The sequence below is a fragment of the Camellia sinensis genome, chromosome 6, assembly GCF_055761805.1.
Source record: "Camellia sinensis isolate YWXY chromosome 6, ASM5576180v1, whole genome shotgun sequence".
NCBI lineage: Eukaryota > Viridiplantae > Streptophyta > Magnoliopsida > Ericales > Theaceae > Camellia > Camellia sinensis.
The window spans coordinates 24,693,500-24,711,486 of NC_138966.1; the positions used below are offsets into that span (position 1 = coordinate 24,693,500).

Genomic DNA, 17,987 nt, shown 5'->3' on the forward strand with positions numbered 1-17,987 from the left:
TCACATCACATCCAATTGCCAGGAACAGAAGGTGCGGTTTTGACCAAATGGTTGGGCTTAGACAACAACAGGGCCATTCCCGCCAAAAAAAAAAAAAAAAAAAAAAAAAAAAACTGAAAGTGTTCAACGGGCCAATTCCAATATGGTTTGGGCGAATATATATTAATTTCCTTCCTGTCATCTATCAATCGCTTATTATTCAAATCAAATCCATATAATATAATATAATATAATGTAATATATAATGTGATGTAATTACGCAACAATATAAAAAAATTGATCCACCGTTTTGGTTTATGGTCTCGATCAATTATTCATTACACAGCTACAGACAAAGCCGGCTGCTACTACACCATTTCAAAGCCGGCTCTCTCTCTCTCTCTCTCTCTCTCTCTACATTTCTTTCTCTTTCTAGAATTGGATACGAAAATTGATGTGGTCTGTCAACAACTGGAATTTGGAAAATCATTGATTGATGATGATCATATCATAGTTCTTTGATTTTCGCAGACTAAAAATGTGCTATTATTAACAAAATCAACTTCAGAGAGGCTTTGTTGGGTTTCTAGGGGATTCTGAATCACTCTGTTGCAGAGTTTGCTTCTTCAGTTCCGTAAGCACAATCTTCTCTCTCTCTCTCACAATCTAAAACGTTTGGAAGTTGTGATTGATTTGCTAATTCTAGTTAGGTTCTTTCTCAGTTGTTTCAATTTCTTGTGTAGTGTCTACTGATCCAATGTTATGAGCACTGTGATTTTGAATTTTGATTAGCTGCTTGAGTTGCATATCATTGAATTAGGCTTTTATTTATGTCTTGCTTTTTGTGATGAGTGTTTATTTTATAGTTCGGAACTACTTAGGAATTTATTGTGGGTACGGTTTTAATAATTATATTTGGTCAGAATACATTTTCTAATGGAAATATGGTCCACGATATTTTTTTTATTTTTTTATTTTCTAAAAAAACATTTTCCGAACCGAAAACATTTTTTTATGTTTGGTGGTGGTGGTGGGACAAAGCTGGAGGTGGCAGCTTGGTGGTGGGGTGGCGGTGGTGGTAATGGTGGTGGTGGTGGTGGTGGTGGAGGAGGAGGTGAGAATAGCGGTGGTAGTGTGGGACATTGATAAGACTTTAATTCGAAAAACTAGTGAAAAATAATTTTTACTTAAATAGGCTTATTTTTCGTTCACCATAGAAAATGTTTTCCACCTAAACAAATGGAGCTCTAGTGTTGTAAGATTAAGAGTGTTTGTAGAGATATAAGGGATATGAAAACATATCAGGGGCATCGGTAGTGAGCGGGGAAGCGGGGTTGGTTTGCTTCAGGGTTGTTTTGGATTGATTTACTTCAGGGCTCAATTAACCTTGAGCAAGGAAACGGGTATTGTTTTGGAGTTTGGGTATTGGAATTGAATTTTTAATTTTTTTTTTCTTCGTACCATTGTATTCTCTATAGTTCATAATGAGTTTTTCTCTCATTCGTGGACGTAGGAGGGTTTGTCCAGAACCACATGAATCTTTTTGTGTATGTTTTCTCTTTAGTGTGTGCTTCTATTTGCGTTCGTGGGATGTGCAATAAATCGCAATACTTATTTTCTTTTAATTCAGAATGATGATGTTGATACTCCATTTTATTTATTTTCCCTGAATGGTAAGTCAAAGCTGAATGGTTAATTTTCTATAATTGGAACCAGGAACTAATGACAGACAAATGAGAATGCCAGAAAGTGAAGTTAAATGGCTATCTCAAAGGTAAGCATTTAATGAATAGGGCTGGAAACTATAAGTTTGCAATGGACCAAAAAGATATTGTTAGATTCTTGATGACCTCCATTGGAAGTTTCATCCAAGATCAGTTGATTGATAAAGAAAAGAGAACCCAACAAAAAGAACAATGTGCAGAGAGATTAGCAGCCGAAGACGGAAGCTCTGACAATGACACAGAAGTCCGGTACTCTGATCAAGCAGTACTAGCAAATTTGGATTGGGGGATTGACGCCCTCGAGGAAGCCATCAACACATCCAATATGGAAACTAAGCTTGCTCGATTGGACTATGCAGAGAAGATGTTGCAAGTATGTGCAATGTTGAATGCTAGCCACAAAACTGCTGGGGTCCCCAATTTCTATCTTTCCACTTGGGCCCATCTCAACCTTTCGTATCTGTGGAAATTGCGAAACAATGTTCACAACGCAGTCCTTCACATCCTCGAGATGTTCGCTGTTGATCCTTTCTTCTCTCGGATTGATTTTGCTCCCGAGCTATGGAAAACTCTATTTCTTCCACACATGAGTTCAATTGTTGGGTGGTATTCAGAGGAGAGACACAGGCTAGTGATGGATGTAATTCCAGATTCCACTGATTTGTCATTCACTGTGGATTTTGATCAATACTTCAATGAATCTTTGATCTTTTCTATGAGGCCGGATCAGGCAGAGAAGATGCAGAAACTGGAGCAGCTTTATGCCCAATCGTTGGATGAGAATACAAGGCTTTATGCAAAATACTTTAAGGACTGCATGAACTTTGATTCTACCACTAGCAAGAAGGCAATTCCAATGTTTCCAATTGTAGAGGCACCTATGACTCCTTTGCACGAGGTGAGCCGGTCAATTCCTGATTATGTGAAATTTGGTCCCATCTTGCCCAAGAGTGCTGGGTTTTCACCAATGCTCAAATCTAGAGAAAATGCAAGAGAAGCTTCAAGGTCTGCTTCATCTCCTAATTTCTTGGAATGTTTAATTGTCATCATGGAACTAATGAGTACAGACGGATCCACGATTCGAACTTTTAATCGAAAAAAATTATCGTAAAAATTTAAATTTAAATTTCTTTCAACACAAAAAAGTGAATAATATTACTATTAACTGGATATTCTTTATCAACATAATTGAGTACAAAAATATAATCGAACATTGTTTTTGTCTGCATTAACTTAACAAAAGTAATTATTATTATGTGCCTCCGTATACTAAAGTTTACTATCTAAAGAAGTTGTAATCCCACTTTTTATAATATATATAAAAACATTTATGCTACGTTTGATATCAAAACCTCAAGTGATATTTTTTTCAATAAATGTTAACTTGTTACAAAATCATCTTCCATCCTATTACACAATTTAGTTTAAAAACATTTCATAGTTAAAAGTGTATGTTTTTGTAAATAAAATAATAATTTGTTTCAATAAGCAGTATTAAATTTTATGAACTCATTTTTAAGAATGCCATGTTGAACGTAGACAATATTTTCATTTACAAAAAATATTCCCATTTTTAGGTAATGAACAAACAAGAATGAATGCAAAATAAGATGTATAAGCAAATTAAAGTGTGATTTATAAGAGAAGAAAAAACATACATGACATACAAACAGAAGATACGAATCAGTAACAAATAAGAACAAATAGAAGAATGTAAGCAACGCTAAACAATACAAAAATATAACAAATAACGCATGTAACAAATAGAAGGGATCAATATTTGATAAAATGCAAATTGGAAACTATATCTAAAATTTTGTTATAAATAATTTGGAGGTGCAAACTTTTATAATTTTAATGGTGCAAACTACTACAATTTTGGGGTGCGCAGTATGCTAATTTGAAATTATCTTACTAATTGCTAGTATAGTATATAAAGTATTTAAAATTTTTGGGGTTGTGACCACCCCTCATGCCCACCCTAGATCCATCATTGAGTACAGTAGTTTGTTATCTTGGTTCTTCTTCTTTCTTTTATTTTTTTATTTTGACTTCTTTTTATTGAATTCTCTGAAATGTGTTTTCTTGTGAACATTTGTATCCAATCAGATTGAATATAACGTTCAACAATTCTGAGATCCTGGAAGAGTCTGCTATATGGGATCCACAAGTAAGATTCAGTATAAAATTGGTAGATTTCCTTTGCTCTCTTCTTGGGTTTTGCCTTATGCCCTTTATATGCTCAGTTAGAGTTCCATTCTCATTCTAATCATCAGGAGGGCATTCCTGAAGAAGAAGAAGAAAAAGAAGAAGAAGATGATCCTGACATTGAGCCTGATGCGCATGAGTCTTATGAAAATAGAGCTCATAAAGTGGTATCTCTTAGCAGCTTCAATTTTAGCAAGGATGACAAAACTGACCCAAACTTGAAACCAAAAAAAGTGAATGAAGAAACTGTGCTAAACATGCAGGTAAAAAAAGTGAATAGTCGAATGCATTCTCCTGCTATTATGTCTCCTATGGATTCCCCTAGAACTCCTTCCCCAAAGATTTCATCCCCGAAACTAGACATGCATTGTAAAAAGGAACGCACATCTGTATTGCGCCTTTTGTCCAACCGTGCAATGGACTCTGCTACTTCATCCTCTTTGCCTGCATCACCACGTTTGTGTACTGATTCCAGCGTAAGCTCAGCAGACTCAGATGGTGAAGTAGCGGTATATATCAAACCCTCAATTTGTCTTAACGGTAAATTTATGATAACTAAACTTGAAATGTTGATGTTTTCAACTAAAAATTTCAGGAAGTGCAGCAAAGCAGTAGGAAAAGCGTTCGTCATACACCGAGTAGAAGTTATGGACATGTGACTAGCCAAGTACTAGAAAACAGGTAATCGTGATTTTGTCTGAATTTCATGGACTTGTAGCATCAACCAACAAAGTTTTCATAGGGTAACCATTGCTATTTTAAGATCAAGTTTCTTTCAATATTGCAGTTCTCTCAATGAAAGTGACGAACGAAGCCACAGTTGTGTTTCTCTCCCATTGTCTGAGAATTTGATTTCTCAATCAAGACAACCAAAAGATTTTGTCTGCCCCATCACTGGCCAGTTTTTTTCTGACCCAGTTACCCTTGAAACAGGTCAGACATACGAAAGGAAAGCAATTCAAGAATGGATGAAAAGAGGAAACACGACATGCCCCATTACCCGCCAGCCTCTCTGTACAAATACACTGCCGAAAACAAACTACGTTTTGAAAAGGTTAATCACCTCCTGGAAAGAACAGCATCCTGATCTTGCTCTGGAATTTTCCTTTACTGAAACACCAAGAAGTTCCTTCGGCACTCCCTCTTCGAAAGACTTCCATTCAGAGTCATCTCCATGTAGGATAGTCAATCTTTCCAATCATAGGAACAGAAATGAACATATTAATAGGACCAGGAGATTTATGCGAGCTGCGGTGTCAACGTCACCAACCAGTGTGATATCTCAAGCTGCTTTTGAAACAATAATCAATGGGTTAAAACCTTACATTACGAGTCTTTGTAATTCAGATGACTTGAAAGAATGTGAAGCAGCTGTGTCCACGATTGCCAGGACATGGAAGGACTCGAATGCTGATCCAGGGCTTCATTCTTATTTATCTAAGCCGACAATAATAAATGGGTTTGTGGAGATACTGTCAGCTTCTCTGGACAGGGAAGTTCTTAGATCATCAGTTTACATTCTCTCTGAACTGATATTTTCAGATGATAGTGTTAGTGAAATTCTAACGAGTGTTGATTCTGATTTTGATTGCTTAGCTGCTTTGCTAAGAAATGGTTTAGCTGAGGCTGCTGTCCTTATATACCTGTTGAGGCCAACGTTCTCTCAGCTTTCAGCTCATGATCTCATACCATCTCTTGTCCAACTTATTATAACAACACACGATGAGCTAGATGATCTTCATCTAGTAATGGAGCCCAAGGGTGCTGCAATAGCAATGCTTGAGCAATTGTTGATGGGAGGAGATGAGAACAGCCGATCCCTTAATGCTATTAGGGTTATATCTGCAAATGGGATTCCAGTATTGATTAAGTGCCTGGATCAGGTAGAAGGAAGACAGTCCATTGTATCCATACTATTATGCTGTATTCATGCTGACAAGGGTTGCAAGAACTTGATCGCAAGCAGAATTGAATTGTCTCCTATTCTTGAATTATTTTATGCCGGAAATGATAGCGTGAGAGGCATATGTATAGATTTTCTCTCCGAATTAGTTCAGTTGAACAGGTATATATATTTTTTTCTTGAATAAATTTTGCGAATCCCATTTTCACTTTTACTTAATAAGATCCTTAATCTGAAATTATCTGTTAGGCATCTCAAAGTTATCGCTTTTATAAACACTACAACTCACATCACTACCTTAACCATTGTCAATGCACTGTCACTATCATCACTAGCTCCTCTGTGTTAGCTACCACCTATGCCACTGGTGCCAAACATTCCCACCATTAACGTGGCTCTATTATTGCTACTATTTTCTTTATTGCAGTTGTCATCACAATGCCACCATTTCTATCTGTTTCATCATCCCACATAATGATGAGGTTGAAAAGGCACTGGATAAAGATTTAGTGATTTATTTTTGGCATCGTTTTATATTTATTGAATTTTCTTATTTTATTAGCTTTGAATAGGATTTTATTTCTATATTAGTTGTTTCCTACTTCTTGGTTTCCTAATTAAATAGTACGTATGCCTATATATGTATTGCTTAATGTAATAGTTTTACAAATTTAAATTTGTTCACTAGTTTGTGAACAAAACACAATTTGACTGGTCTCCAACGAGACTAACTATTACTATCAAGAGACTTAAAACATTTTTTTAGCCTTGTGTCTATCAATTGGGTTCTCTACTTGTTCCAGCAGCACATATTTTTTTCCCCTGGAATTCTGACAACTATCTTACCATGCAGGAGTTGTTTTTTATGTGTCATTTTTTGCACACAAATACAAGCATACATGTTCTGTATTTACATGCTTATACATTTACTTCAAGTTTTCCCAAGTTTTCTCTTTACTCCTTACAAGAAGATTGATGAATTTACTTTATGTTGCTCAGGAGAACATTCTGCAACCGGGTTTTGCAAATAATTAAGGATGAAGGGGCATTTAGTACCATGCACACCTTGCTTGTCTATCTACAGATGGCTCCAATGGAACAACAACCTACTGTTGCCACTCTTCTTCTTCAGCTTGATCTCCTGGTTTGCCTATTGATTTTCAAAATCAGTATAATTAGAGAGAATTTACTCAATATACATCATTGTACCTTCCAGTCACAAGTTTCTACAATTTTGGTTTTCTAGGTTGAGCCTCGAAAGATGAGCATTTACAGAGAAGAAGCTATAGAGGCACTAATTGAAGCACTTCGCAAAACTGACTTTCCTAATTCTCAAATCATGGCTCTTGATGCCTTACTATCTCTTTCCGGACGTCTGACTCCCTCAGGGAAGCCCTGCACTGAAGCCTGGTTACTCAAAATTGCAGGGTTTGATCAACAATATAATGCTTTAATGAAGACAGAGATTTCTAAAACACATAAAAATGAACTGACAGAGACAATGGTTCGAGTTTATGTATTTTTCAGATTATTTTGTCACATTTCAGTTAGTTTTATGTTGCACAAGTCCTTTATCGTTTATGCTTTTGTATAGGAAGAAGAAGAGAAAGCTACAAGTTCTTGGGAGAAAAGGGTAGCTTTTGTGCTTTGTAACCATGAAAAGGGCTCAATTTTTAAATCTTTGGAAGAATGTCTCAAAAGTAATTCCATAGAGATGGCAAAATCATGCCTTGTCGTCGCCACGTGGCTTACATACATGCTTTACAGTCTTCCTGATACTGGTATAAGAGATGTTGCTCGGAAGTTTTTGCTTGACCAGTTTATAAATGTGTTGCAATCATCAAAAAACCTTGAGGAGAAGATATTGTCAACTCTTGCTTTGAAAGCCTTCATTACTGATCCAGGTAAACTATCTTAGAGAGCTAGTGAAAATAAATTTTAGAGCTTATGTGTTACCGTGCATTTGTGTATATATATAATTAATAACCCAAACTGTCATTTCCCTAAGGTGCACTAAATGAATTGGGGGTGTATGCCAAATGCGTGTACAAAACATTGAGAAAGCTTAAAAAAAATTCCAAGATGGTAAATGATATACTGAAAGCGTTGATGAACTTGCCTTCTGTCAATGTGGTGAGTTGGTGATCTTGTATGCCCATTAGTTTTGACTAATGAAAGAAGACAAATGATTATGTGCTCATAATGTTGCGTATTTCAGACAGAGCTGTGGTGTTGTGCTGAAGCTGCTGAGTTAGATTCATGCGCAAATGGTGAGGTTCTGTCTCTGCTTCATCTAAAGGGTCGTCTAATCAGCAGCCATTCTGATGGAACTATTAAGGTGTGGACCTATCAAAAGAGATACATGCATGATCACACACTCCCTGTCTCCCTCTCTCATGTGCGCGTGCACACACACACACACAAACACAAATGCACTTTCTCTTATATTTGTATCTGCAGTTCCTTCATTCAGTTAAGTTACTAATTACCTTGTCCAACTTGGTTACCCTTTTTCTTGCATTTAGGTGTGGGATGCTGGTAAGAGGGTTCCGCGGTTGATTCAGGAAGTTCGTGAACACACCAAAGCTGTCACATGCCTCTACGTTCCATCTTCATGTGACAAACTTTACAGTGGTTCCTTAGACAAAACAATTAGGGTAAATCATCTCATATTTCCAATGCAGATTCTTATGTTAGGAAAGAGATACATAGAACATAAAAAAAAGCCTTCATTTGCAGCTTTTTGCTGTGTTCGCTTAAGTTTGTAGAATTGGTGTTACAAGATTGACTTGCAAATAATTACGAATAGATTTGGGAACGGGATTAGTGACTCAAAATTGATGATGATAGCCTACACATCAGATTAAAAGTAGTTATAAACACTAATGTTTGGTTCTCCATGAAAATTTATTGAATATAACACATAAAAAATAGTGTGGTGAAATCCTTAGGTTTTGTTTGGATCTTGGATTTGTTGAAGGATTTGTTGAGAGAAAGAGAAAGGGAAGGAGGGTTTTTTTTTTTCACTTTTCCCTTCCTTATTCCTTTTTCTCCACAAATCCAAGATCCAACAACATTAAGGTTGCCACTCTCCATTTAAAATCAGTCTTCATATCCTGAAATTTAGGAGTAAAAAAATTTATGAGGGCCACGTTCAAGTCTTATTTACGCTTGGCCATGTTGCTTACTACCAAAATTAAGGTCCTGCAATCGTCAAGTCGTTTTAGAAATCTGTTTATGTCATTTTGAGACAAGTTTTCAAATTATTTTTTCATCTGAAGGTTTGGGCAATCAAGCAAGAAAAAATTCACTGCCTTCAAGTTCATGATGTGAAAGAAGCAGTTCACGAGTTGACAGCAAATGCCAACGTTGCATGCTTTTCCTCCCAAGGAACAGGAGTTAAGGCAAGCTTTCTTAGATTGTTCCAACAAATTAACATGTGTGATTCATAGAAGATAATGATTTGTTGAACAATGTGTTGTGCAGATTTATAATTGGTCTGGGGTTATAAAGCATATTAACTTCAACAAAACCGTCAAGTCCCTTGCAATGTTTGGAAGTAAGCTGTACTCTGGTTGCACTGGTTACAGTATCCTGGTAAACATTCTCTAACATCGATTGGATTCAGTCTATTTGGCCTTGCAATTAAGGTTATGTTTGGATCTTAGATTTGTCGAGGGAAATACATTACTCATAAATATTGATTTTTATGGGTAATTTATAAAAAAAATAAATTATATTTTATTAATATGTATGCATTTTCTTCTCATTTTCCAAGCCCAACAAAAAAAAAAAAAGAAAAAAAAATCTTCTTTTACTTCATTTTCCTTTCCCATCTTTTTCCATTTCCTTTTTATTTTCTATCTACAAATCCAAGACCCAAACGTAGCATAAAGGTTGCCCTAGGTTACCCCTCTGCATGTACTTATGAACTTCCAATAATTTTGCAATTGATACTCTCTAGTACTTACTAAAGAAAGCTTAAGAATATTCTTATTTGTCCTGAAAATTTAGAGAAAAAATGGCAGGAGGTGGATTTGCATAAATACACAGCTGCAACATTCTATTCTGGTGTGAGAAAAATCTTAGGGAAACAAACTATACATTCTTTATGTATTCACAATGGTCTTCTCTTTGCGGGTGGTACTTCAGTTGATGGCATTGCAGGGAAGGTATTGAACCATCATCATCCCTATCATTTGTTAGCCCCTCCCCCCGCCCCCCCCAAACAAAAATAATAATAGTAATAATAATAAAATATAAAACTTTGATTGATGAGTATTTTTGTTTGCATATGAAAGGTTTTCTCTCTCTCAACCAAGGCAGTGATAGGGACATTCTCAACGGGATTAGACATTCACTGCATGGCTGTAAACAATGACTTAATATTTACAGCCACAAAATGTGGGATTATTGAGGTATGGTTGAAGGAAAGAGTCACCAGATTTGCTTCCATCAGAAGTGGAGGGGGACATATGAGAATCACATCATTGACTTCAGATGCAGATGGAGAGATGCTTTTTGCTGGTTCCTCCGAGGGCAGAATCCAGGTTAGAACCTAAGCTGTATTTCACAGGAATATTTGAAGAGTTGCAACTTTCATTACAGAATTATCTATTAGGAATCCGCGATACCTAATCAAGATAGGTGATACTCACTTGCACACATAAAGAAAAACAAATCACACATGGTTGCTACGGTTTTCACTATGACCAGAAAGGTTACCAGAGATTACAGAGATAGAAAATTAGGACAATGGGTCACAAGTGTGGTAATATCATAAATATCCTTACTCCAAAATTATGCTGTGAGTGGGTTAGTTTTTATCAGGATCCACACTACCCAACATTCTTATCTTCAATGTTTTGTCAACGGTAGTTTTGAAATTGAAGAAAGAAAGTTGATACTTACTCTATTTTCTTAGTAATATGAGCTAAATGAGCAGAAAAAATTGAGTGAAACGGTATGACAAACCAATCATAGCCTGCCATATAAGTGTATTCTACACCACTATGCATCTGTGCCAATTAGTGGAATGAGTTGGATAGGATGGTTACATTTAGATAGTAGGGTACACATTCTTATGTGGTGTTTTATGATTGGATAGCAGTACCACATATGAACGATGACGTGGTATCATTGTTACATTGAAGTTTTACTCAGTAGCCACATCATTCTTTATATGGACAAAAAAGCTACAGAGCCATAATAAGTAGTCCGAAAAATGGCTGGTGTGTGGATCAGCTTCACTTTAAATGTGACTCACATCACGTTAAATTTGAATCTTCTATTTTTGTGAATTCTGTATGGCATTGCATATTGGAACTTAGTGAAAGATGCTAATATCCTCTTTATTACTGGTTGCAGGGATGGGGTTTGGACTGAGATTTGGAACATAAAGATGAGTATTATCTACTATTTTACTGTACAATAAACGTTGTGTATTGTTATTATTATTATTATTATTATTATTATTATTATTATTATTATTATTATTATTATTATTATTTTTGTGGTTGACGTCGTGCTAGTCGGAGAATTTGTTGATGCAGAGGAAGATGACAGTGAGTGATACCTCAGGGTTACTAATCTCTGTACTGTCATTGGGAATTTAATTGTCTGCAACTTCTGCTGAAAGCAGAGGCTGTGGATATTTCTTCCATAATTAGAGAGAAGTCGCAAGAAAATAAACTGGTTTGATATGGATTTCATTTTTTTTTATGTTCTCATATTTTTTATTTATTTTATTTAATTTTTTTGGTTGAGAACACTCAATTTTTAGAGAAACACTTCTAGGTTGTTTTTAGGGTAAATTAAACTTTGCACCAAATCTCATTTTGGTTCCTACACACGAAATCATGATAATCAACCTCCTGCACTTCTAGTCAAATCTCATTTTGATCCCTACACATAAAATTGTGACAGTCAACCCCATGCAGTTTTACTCAAATCCTACTTTGGTCCCTACACAAGTGTCAATGTTCCTTTTCTATTACTTTAGTTTTAAATCTTTAACAAAATTCAAGTAACAAAAAATGTGACTACGAAATGAGGGTAAGAGAGAAAAATCATCCATGTTTCATACTCATACACTTTGTCCTACGTGATAAGCATACGAGAGTTATATTGTGACACCCTAAAATATATGTACTTACACTTTGAAAAAAAAGAAAAAAGAAATATAATTATAATATTTTCTGGGTCATAGTAGAATATAGAGAACTTGTGCGTAGTTTTCCAGAAATCTCATGTTTGGCGTGGTGAGCCATGTGGTAAACAACATGGTGTGTTGCATAGTGCTGCATAATAAGTATTTTCTCACCTATAAATAGGTGAGTTGCATGAAATCACAAGATTAACAAACGAGGGGAATTTGAGATAGTAAACCGAAGTCAGAAGTGAGTAAATGATCAAGTTTGAGGTAAGTTATATTATATTATGAGCTACCATAAACTTTTTTTTATGTAAATTATGTTTTGGAAATTATATTAGTTTTTACAAGTATATTATTTATTAAATGAACCCTATTTTCTTAAAAGGGAAAACTCATGGATATAATTGTTTATTAAGGGATTGTTTGGGATGACCTAAATAAGTGCACTTTTTATCTTTTTACGAAAAGATGTGCAAAAAAGTAGAGAGATGATGTGATGGAAAAAAGATAAAAAGATAAAAAGTGTGTACTTATTTTGAGCTGCCAAACTTGGCCTAAATGTGTTTTGCACAATTATTTTGTAAGTATCATCACAGAGGTCCCATGCCTTGGGGGACTTAAATAACCATTGGTCCTCTGAATTGTCACTTTATGTGACCCTCTGTTATGTTATGTTCTGTTCTGTTGTCACTTTATGTGACCCTTTGTTTGTCATAGATCCACTGACCATCTGTTCTCTGGTATGGAGTAAAGTGTTGTGCGGAGCTAAGTGCTACACTATTGTGGGCTCCACCTCTAGAATTCGTACAAGCCACCTCTTGAGTCCATACATCTATTCTGTTATGTTCTCTGGTATGGAGTAAAGTGCTGCGCGGAACTAAGTGCTATACTATAGTGCGAGCCACTTCTAGAATTTGTACGAGCCACCTTTTGAGTCTATACATCTGTTCTCCAATGTATATTGTCATAATTAAGATTTGGGTAGTCTTTTATTTTACTCCGCTGCAATATTAATTATGACTTTAGTTATTGTCTTGTTGCGATACTGAACCTCCGGGTACTGGGTTTGGGTCGTGGCATATATAATACAATATATATATATATATATATGTTTGTATGATAAAAATTGGAACAAAAAGGCAAGAAAGTAAAGTTTTTGAAATAAATAAAAAAATGCGACAAAGAAATCAAATAAAAAGAAAGACAAATAGACAGAAGACTGTATTACTGTGAAAAACATAGTTTTGTGATTTCAATTTATGCAAAATCCTAATTTATCTTCTTAATTATTCACAATCTGCGCTTAGTTTTAGCCTAATACAGTCATATTTTGATGTAAATTTTAGGATAAAGTGTGTATTAGTGGAAAATGTAGATGATTTTCCTTTCTTATCCTAATGTCATAGTGACATTCTTATCACATAATTAGATTCTATTAAAAATTTAAATAATTGAGTAACAGAAAGGGGACATTGATACTTGTATAGGGACTAAAGTGAGATTTTACCAAAAGTACAGGGAGTTGATTGTCACAATTTCATGCGTAGGGATCAAAGTGGGATTTGACTAGAAGTGCAGGGAGTTGACTGTCATGGTTTCATATGTAAGGGTCGAAGTGAGATTTGGTACAAGTGTAGGGATGCAAAGTGTAATTTACCCTTGTTTTTAATATTTAAAAACTGTTTTCAAGCAAAAATAAGGGTAAATTATACTTTGCACCCCTGCACTTTGCAACAAATTTCACTTTGATCCCTACACATGAAATCGTAACAGTCAATCCGTTGTACTTCTGGTCAAATTTCACTTTGATCTCGACACATGAAATCGTGACAGTCAATCTCCTACACTTCTGGTCAAGTGTTAATGTCCCCCCTTTTGTTACTGCACCGTATAAATCTTTAACAAAAGTCAGTAATGTGACAAGCATATGACTACAAAATGAGGGCAAAAGAGGAAAATCACCCAAAATTTTCGTTTATATACATTTTATTCCAAAAGTTACATCAAATTTTGATTGTATTCAGTTAAAACAAAAAAAAGATTGTGAACGATTAAGAAGATGAATTAGGGTTTTCCAAAAATTGAAATCTTAAAATTATACTTTTCACAATAATACAGTCTTTTGTCTATTCCTTTCCATTTCTCTTCGATTTCGCGCGCGCGCGCGCGCACACACACACACACACACGTATATATATATATATATATATATATAACTCTCATATGTTTATCACGCGGGACAAATTGTATATTGGTAGGAAATGATGATGAATTTCCTCTCTTGCCATCATTTTGTAGTCACACACTTGTTACATGACTGGATTTTTTTAAACAATGGAGTAATAGAAGGGGAAAATTGACACTTGACCAATAGTGCATAATGTTGGCTGTCATGATTTCATATGTGAAGACTAAAGTGAGATTTGATGCAAAGTATAGAAATGCAAAGTGTAATTTACCCCAAAAATAAAATTTATGAGTGTTTTATTGAAATGATAGGGAGTCAAAATGCTATAATGCGTCAATATTCCTACTCTAATGCTGCAATTGATTTCCCTTATTTCTTACAAATGTTAAATAAAAATATTTTCTTAAGTCTCATAATAAGAGAAACAGAGAGTTTTGTCAAATTTTACCAATTTTAAAATTGGGCAAATTATATTAAACTCTCTCAAATTATCAACCATTTATAATTTACCCCCCCTAATGTTTTAAACTCACAATTACCCCCTTTAAACTATTTGAATTTGAACATTAATTCTTTCGGTTAGTCATCTGTTAGATATTTGGATAAAAAAATTATCAAGTACTGTGTACATGATGACTATATTAAATTTTTACAAGAGATAAAATAGGGTAATTTGATCATAAAAATTAATATAATCATCATGTGCACAACAATTGATAATTTTTCATGCAAATATCTAACAGATGACTAATAGAAGGACTTAATGTTTAAATTCAAATAGTTTGAGGGGATAATTGTTTGGTTTAAAATAGTAGGGGGTAAAGTATAAATGGTCGATAATCTGAGGGGTTTAATATAATTTTCCCTATAAAGTTTTGTATCAAATTTTACAAGAAATGACAGATCATTGGAGATGAATTTTTGAGATGTCTTGTAAAGATCATTTGAGATGGATTTTCGAGATGTCTTGTAAACTTTTCACTTTGACAAGTACTTTAATCCACCATTGAAAAAATGTTTTTAGTATAGACAAACAGAAAGAAAGAAATTTGTTAAATTTTGCCAATTGGAAAGTCTTGCATCGAATTTGATTATAATTTGACTAGAGATTGTTGGAGATGTTTTTGAAGAGGCCTTGTTAAATTTGACAAATATAGTCATACACCAATGAAAATGATTGTAAGGGTTTGGAATCAGATTTAGGAGAAATTAGGGTACGTAATGTAAGTTCATGCGATGCTCTATATGTATGTAGTTATTTGTTTGGATAATGAGACTTATCACTTTTATGTTGGTATCTGGATAACAATATGAGAAGTGTCAATTGATAATTAGTGTGGAACATTGCTCTGAGAACACTTGGTAATTGTACCAGATCTAGTTCATGCTTGAGTTTATTTAAGGTATTTGACCCTTTGTTTCTTATGAAGAAAAAATATATTTTTTTGTATCGCATCTCAAAATGATGTGCTAATGGTGGCGGCAGTATTGGTGGTGGTGATAAAGGTGGTAGAGGTGACAGCGGTGACAAAAGTTAAGAAATAAGGAGGTGGAGGTGGTGGTTGTGGTAGGATAATGGTGATGGTGGGAAGATGATAGTGGCGTGACAATGGTGGTGGCTTTTTAAATATTATAGTCTAGAAAACATTTTCAATGTTTGAAAAGTAGAAAATATTTTTTGCCAAATCAACTCAGATTTTGTTGATCATGAAAGATATTTTTTGTTATACCAAATGTGAAAAAATGAGAAAAATAATTTTCAAAAATGTATTTGTGGTAGATTACCTAGAGGCTTACTTTTGCTTCCTCTAAGTTTGAATCATAAATTTAGATAGAGTTTTGAAAAGAAAAAAAAAATGCAAGAAAATGGGAAAAAAAAAATTAGCAAACATTTCTTTCATATCACTTTTTTCTTTGATTTTTCATGTTTCTAACTAAATGAAAGATTCCAACATAGTCTAAAGTTTTTTAACGTTTTCCAAAAAAGAAAACAAACAAAACAAAATTCTATAAACATACATTTTTAAAACTAGTGACGGGAGCATATGTCTAATATTATCATGTTTGAATTTTTTAGTTGGCTACCAAAAAAAAAACAAAAAAAAACAAAAAAACAAAAAAGGAATAATGTGGTGCAAAGATTAAAATTTAAATTAGTTGTTAGATAAGTTAATTGTTAATTGTTAATTTTTCCTATTTAACCTTTGCAGTTAGTGGGGATGCAAGTATTTAGATATGATAAAAGATAATTTTTCTGATAGTTTTGAAATTAAAAGTTGTTATATATATATATATATATATTCACTTTTGGGTTTATAGTAATTGAGGGTTGGTTTGACAATTATTTTTTTAACAGTTTTTTATTGACTTTTTAGTGGATTTTAATTTTTTTTTTTTAAACTTTTCACTTTTATCTCCTATTAGATTAGAAGCCCATGAAAATAAAAAGGGAAAAAAATTGAAGAAAATAAAATTTACTAAAGACAAAAAATCTATTTTTATTTTTTTGCTTAGTAGGGATGCAACTCAGGTGGGTTTAGATATTGTCAAAACCTATCCCGAATTGTGTTGAGAGTTACCCAAACTCAAATTAAACTTGATGTTGTTTGTCCAAGCCAGACTCAAGTTAGGCTCGAATTGCCGAAATTGTCCAAATTTGGCCAAAAAAATGATTTATTTATTTATTTACAATTTAGTTGATTAGACTCTATTAATATTTTTTAGGCAAAATTATTAATAATATCAAAACAAATAATGTATATGATGTTAGAGTGACAAAGATGAGAAAATTGAGTATTGAGGAATTAATGTGATGCTGCTATGATTTTTGTAATTTGTGAATGAGAAACAAAAAGAGTAAAAGATTTTGTATTGTGTAACTTGTGTGTAAAATATATATTGAATATAATCTAAGGGTAATGCTAAAGAGTGTGTATTATACCTAAGTTTTGACATTATGGGGTTGATTACTACAAATGTTATAATTCAACCTTATAGAAGTCATAACTAAATAAATATAAATATATATATATATATATATATGTAAGTTATAACTAAACTCTATATTAGGTATAACTAAATAATGTCATAATCAACTTCATAATAAGTCATAATAATGATTGAAATTACTTTAACTGTAATGCTCCCAATATATATATATATATATATATACATATATCGCACTAGCATTATATTCCTTAACATACATGTGGAAACTTAATAAATCTCAATCGTTACTAGAAACATCTCCAAAACTATACTCCATTCATATATGTCCTTTGAGTTTTACAAAATAACATCATATGCATTAATATATTCATCGATCCTAGAACATGAACCTACATCATGTGATCTATAAAAACAATACTAAATAAATATAAATTCATGTCCCATAGGCTACAAGTCTCCAAGACTTAGTTTGGCTACAACAAAAGTGGGTCAAAAGCCTAATACAAAAAAGCTCATGGCTATACAAAAGAAAGTAAAACAAAACAGGTCTTAGGCTCCAAGATCCTCTAAAGCTTTCATCTTAGCAGAGGCACACCGTCAACACCTGAAAGTTGTTTCTACGTAAGGCGAGCATAAAGCCTAATAGAGATAACTTAATGACATGTATGATAGTTAACAATGTCATATGGTGGATGCATATGAAATGCTATATCCAAAAACATGAGGTTTTATCATTTTGAAACAACGCCAAGCAAGAGTTCCAAAACCATATCTCAACACTTATTTTGAAATAGAGAAACATGACAGTAAATACAATGCCGTAAATTCCTAGGACTAGTGTTTGCAAGTAGGCTCTCAAGCACTACCAAAATCACTTTACCG

At 33.9% G+C, this 17,987-nt stretch overlaps 1 protein-coding gene across 3 annotated transcripts; it reads left to right on the plus strand.

The window, feature by feature from the left end:
* The first annotated feature begins 270 nt into the window (after window positions 1–270).
* Window positions 271–11,525, plus strand: LOC114306393 (putative E3 ubiquitin-protein ligase LIN-1). Of its 3 annotated transcripts, XM_082873437.1 has the most exons (18): window positions 271–613; window positions 1,696–2,708; window positions 3,813–3,873; window positions 3,980–4,078; window positions 4,175–4,420; window positions 4,507–4,592; window positions 4,699–5,976; window positions 6,814–6,958; window positions 7,061–7,318; window positions 7,409–7,718; window positions 7,823–7,947; window positions 8,033–8,152; window positions 8,340–8,471; window positions 9,096–9,218; window positions 9,301–9,411; window positions 9,843–9,986; window positions 10,116–10,364; window positions 11,182–11,525. In XM_082873437.1, the coding sequence occupies exons 2-18, from the start codon at window positions 1,765–1,767 to the stop codon at window positions 11,197–11,199; spliced, it is 4,449 nt and encodes a 1,482-aa protein (XP_082729563.1). In that variant the 5' UTR covers window positions 271–613; window positions 1,696–1,764; the 3' UTR covers window positions 11,200–11,525. The 3 variants fall into 3 exon arrangements, with proteins under 3 accessions (XP_082729563.1, XP_082729562.1, XP_082729564.1); XM_082873436.1 differs by having other exon boundaries at window positions 3,980–4,420; XM_082873438.1 differs by lacking the exon at window positions 4,175–4,420 and having other exon boundaries at window positions 3,980–4,174.
* Window positions 11,526–17,987: the final 6,462 nt, after the last annotated feature.

Excerpts from the sequence above, each read along its gene's own strand:
- LOC114306393 (XM_082873436.1), top strand. The coding sequence starts at position 1,765 with ATGAATAGGGCTGGAAACTATAAGTTTGCAATGGACCAAAAAGATATT. Across the intron at positions 4,421-4,506 it reads ACTCAGATGGTGAAGTAGCG|GAAGTGCAGCAAAGCAGTAG; the intron begins GTATATATCAAA and ends TAAAAATTTCAG. Across the intron at positions 9,987-10,115 it reads TTGATGGCATTGCAGGGAAG|GTTTTCTCTCTCTCAACCAA; the intron begins GTATTGAACCAT and ends TGCATATGAAAG.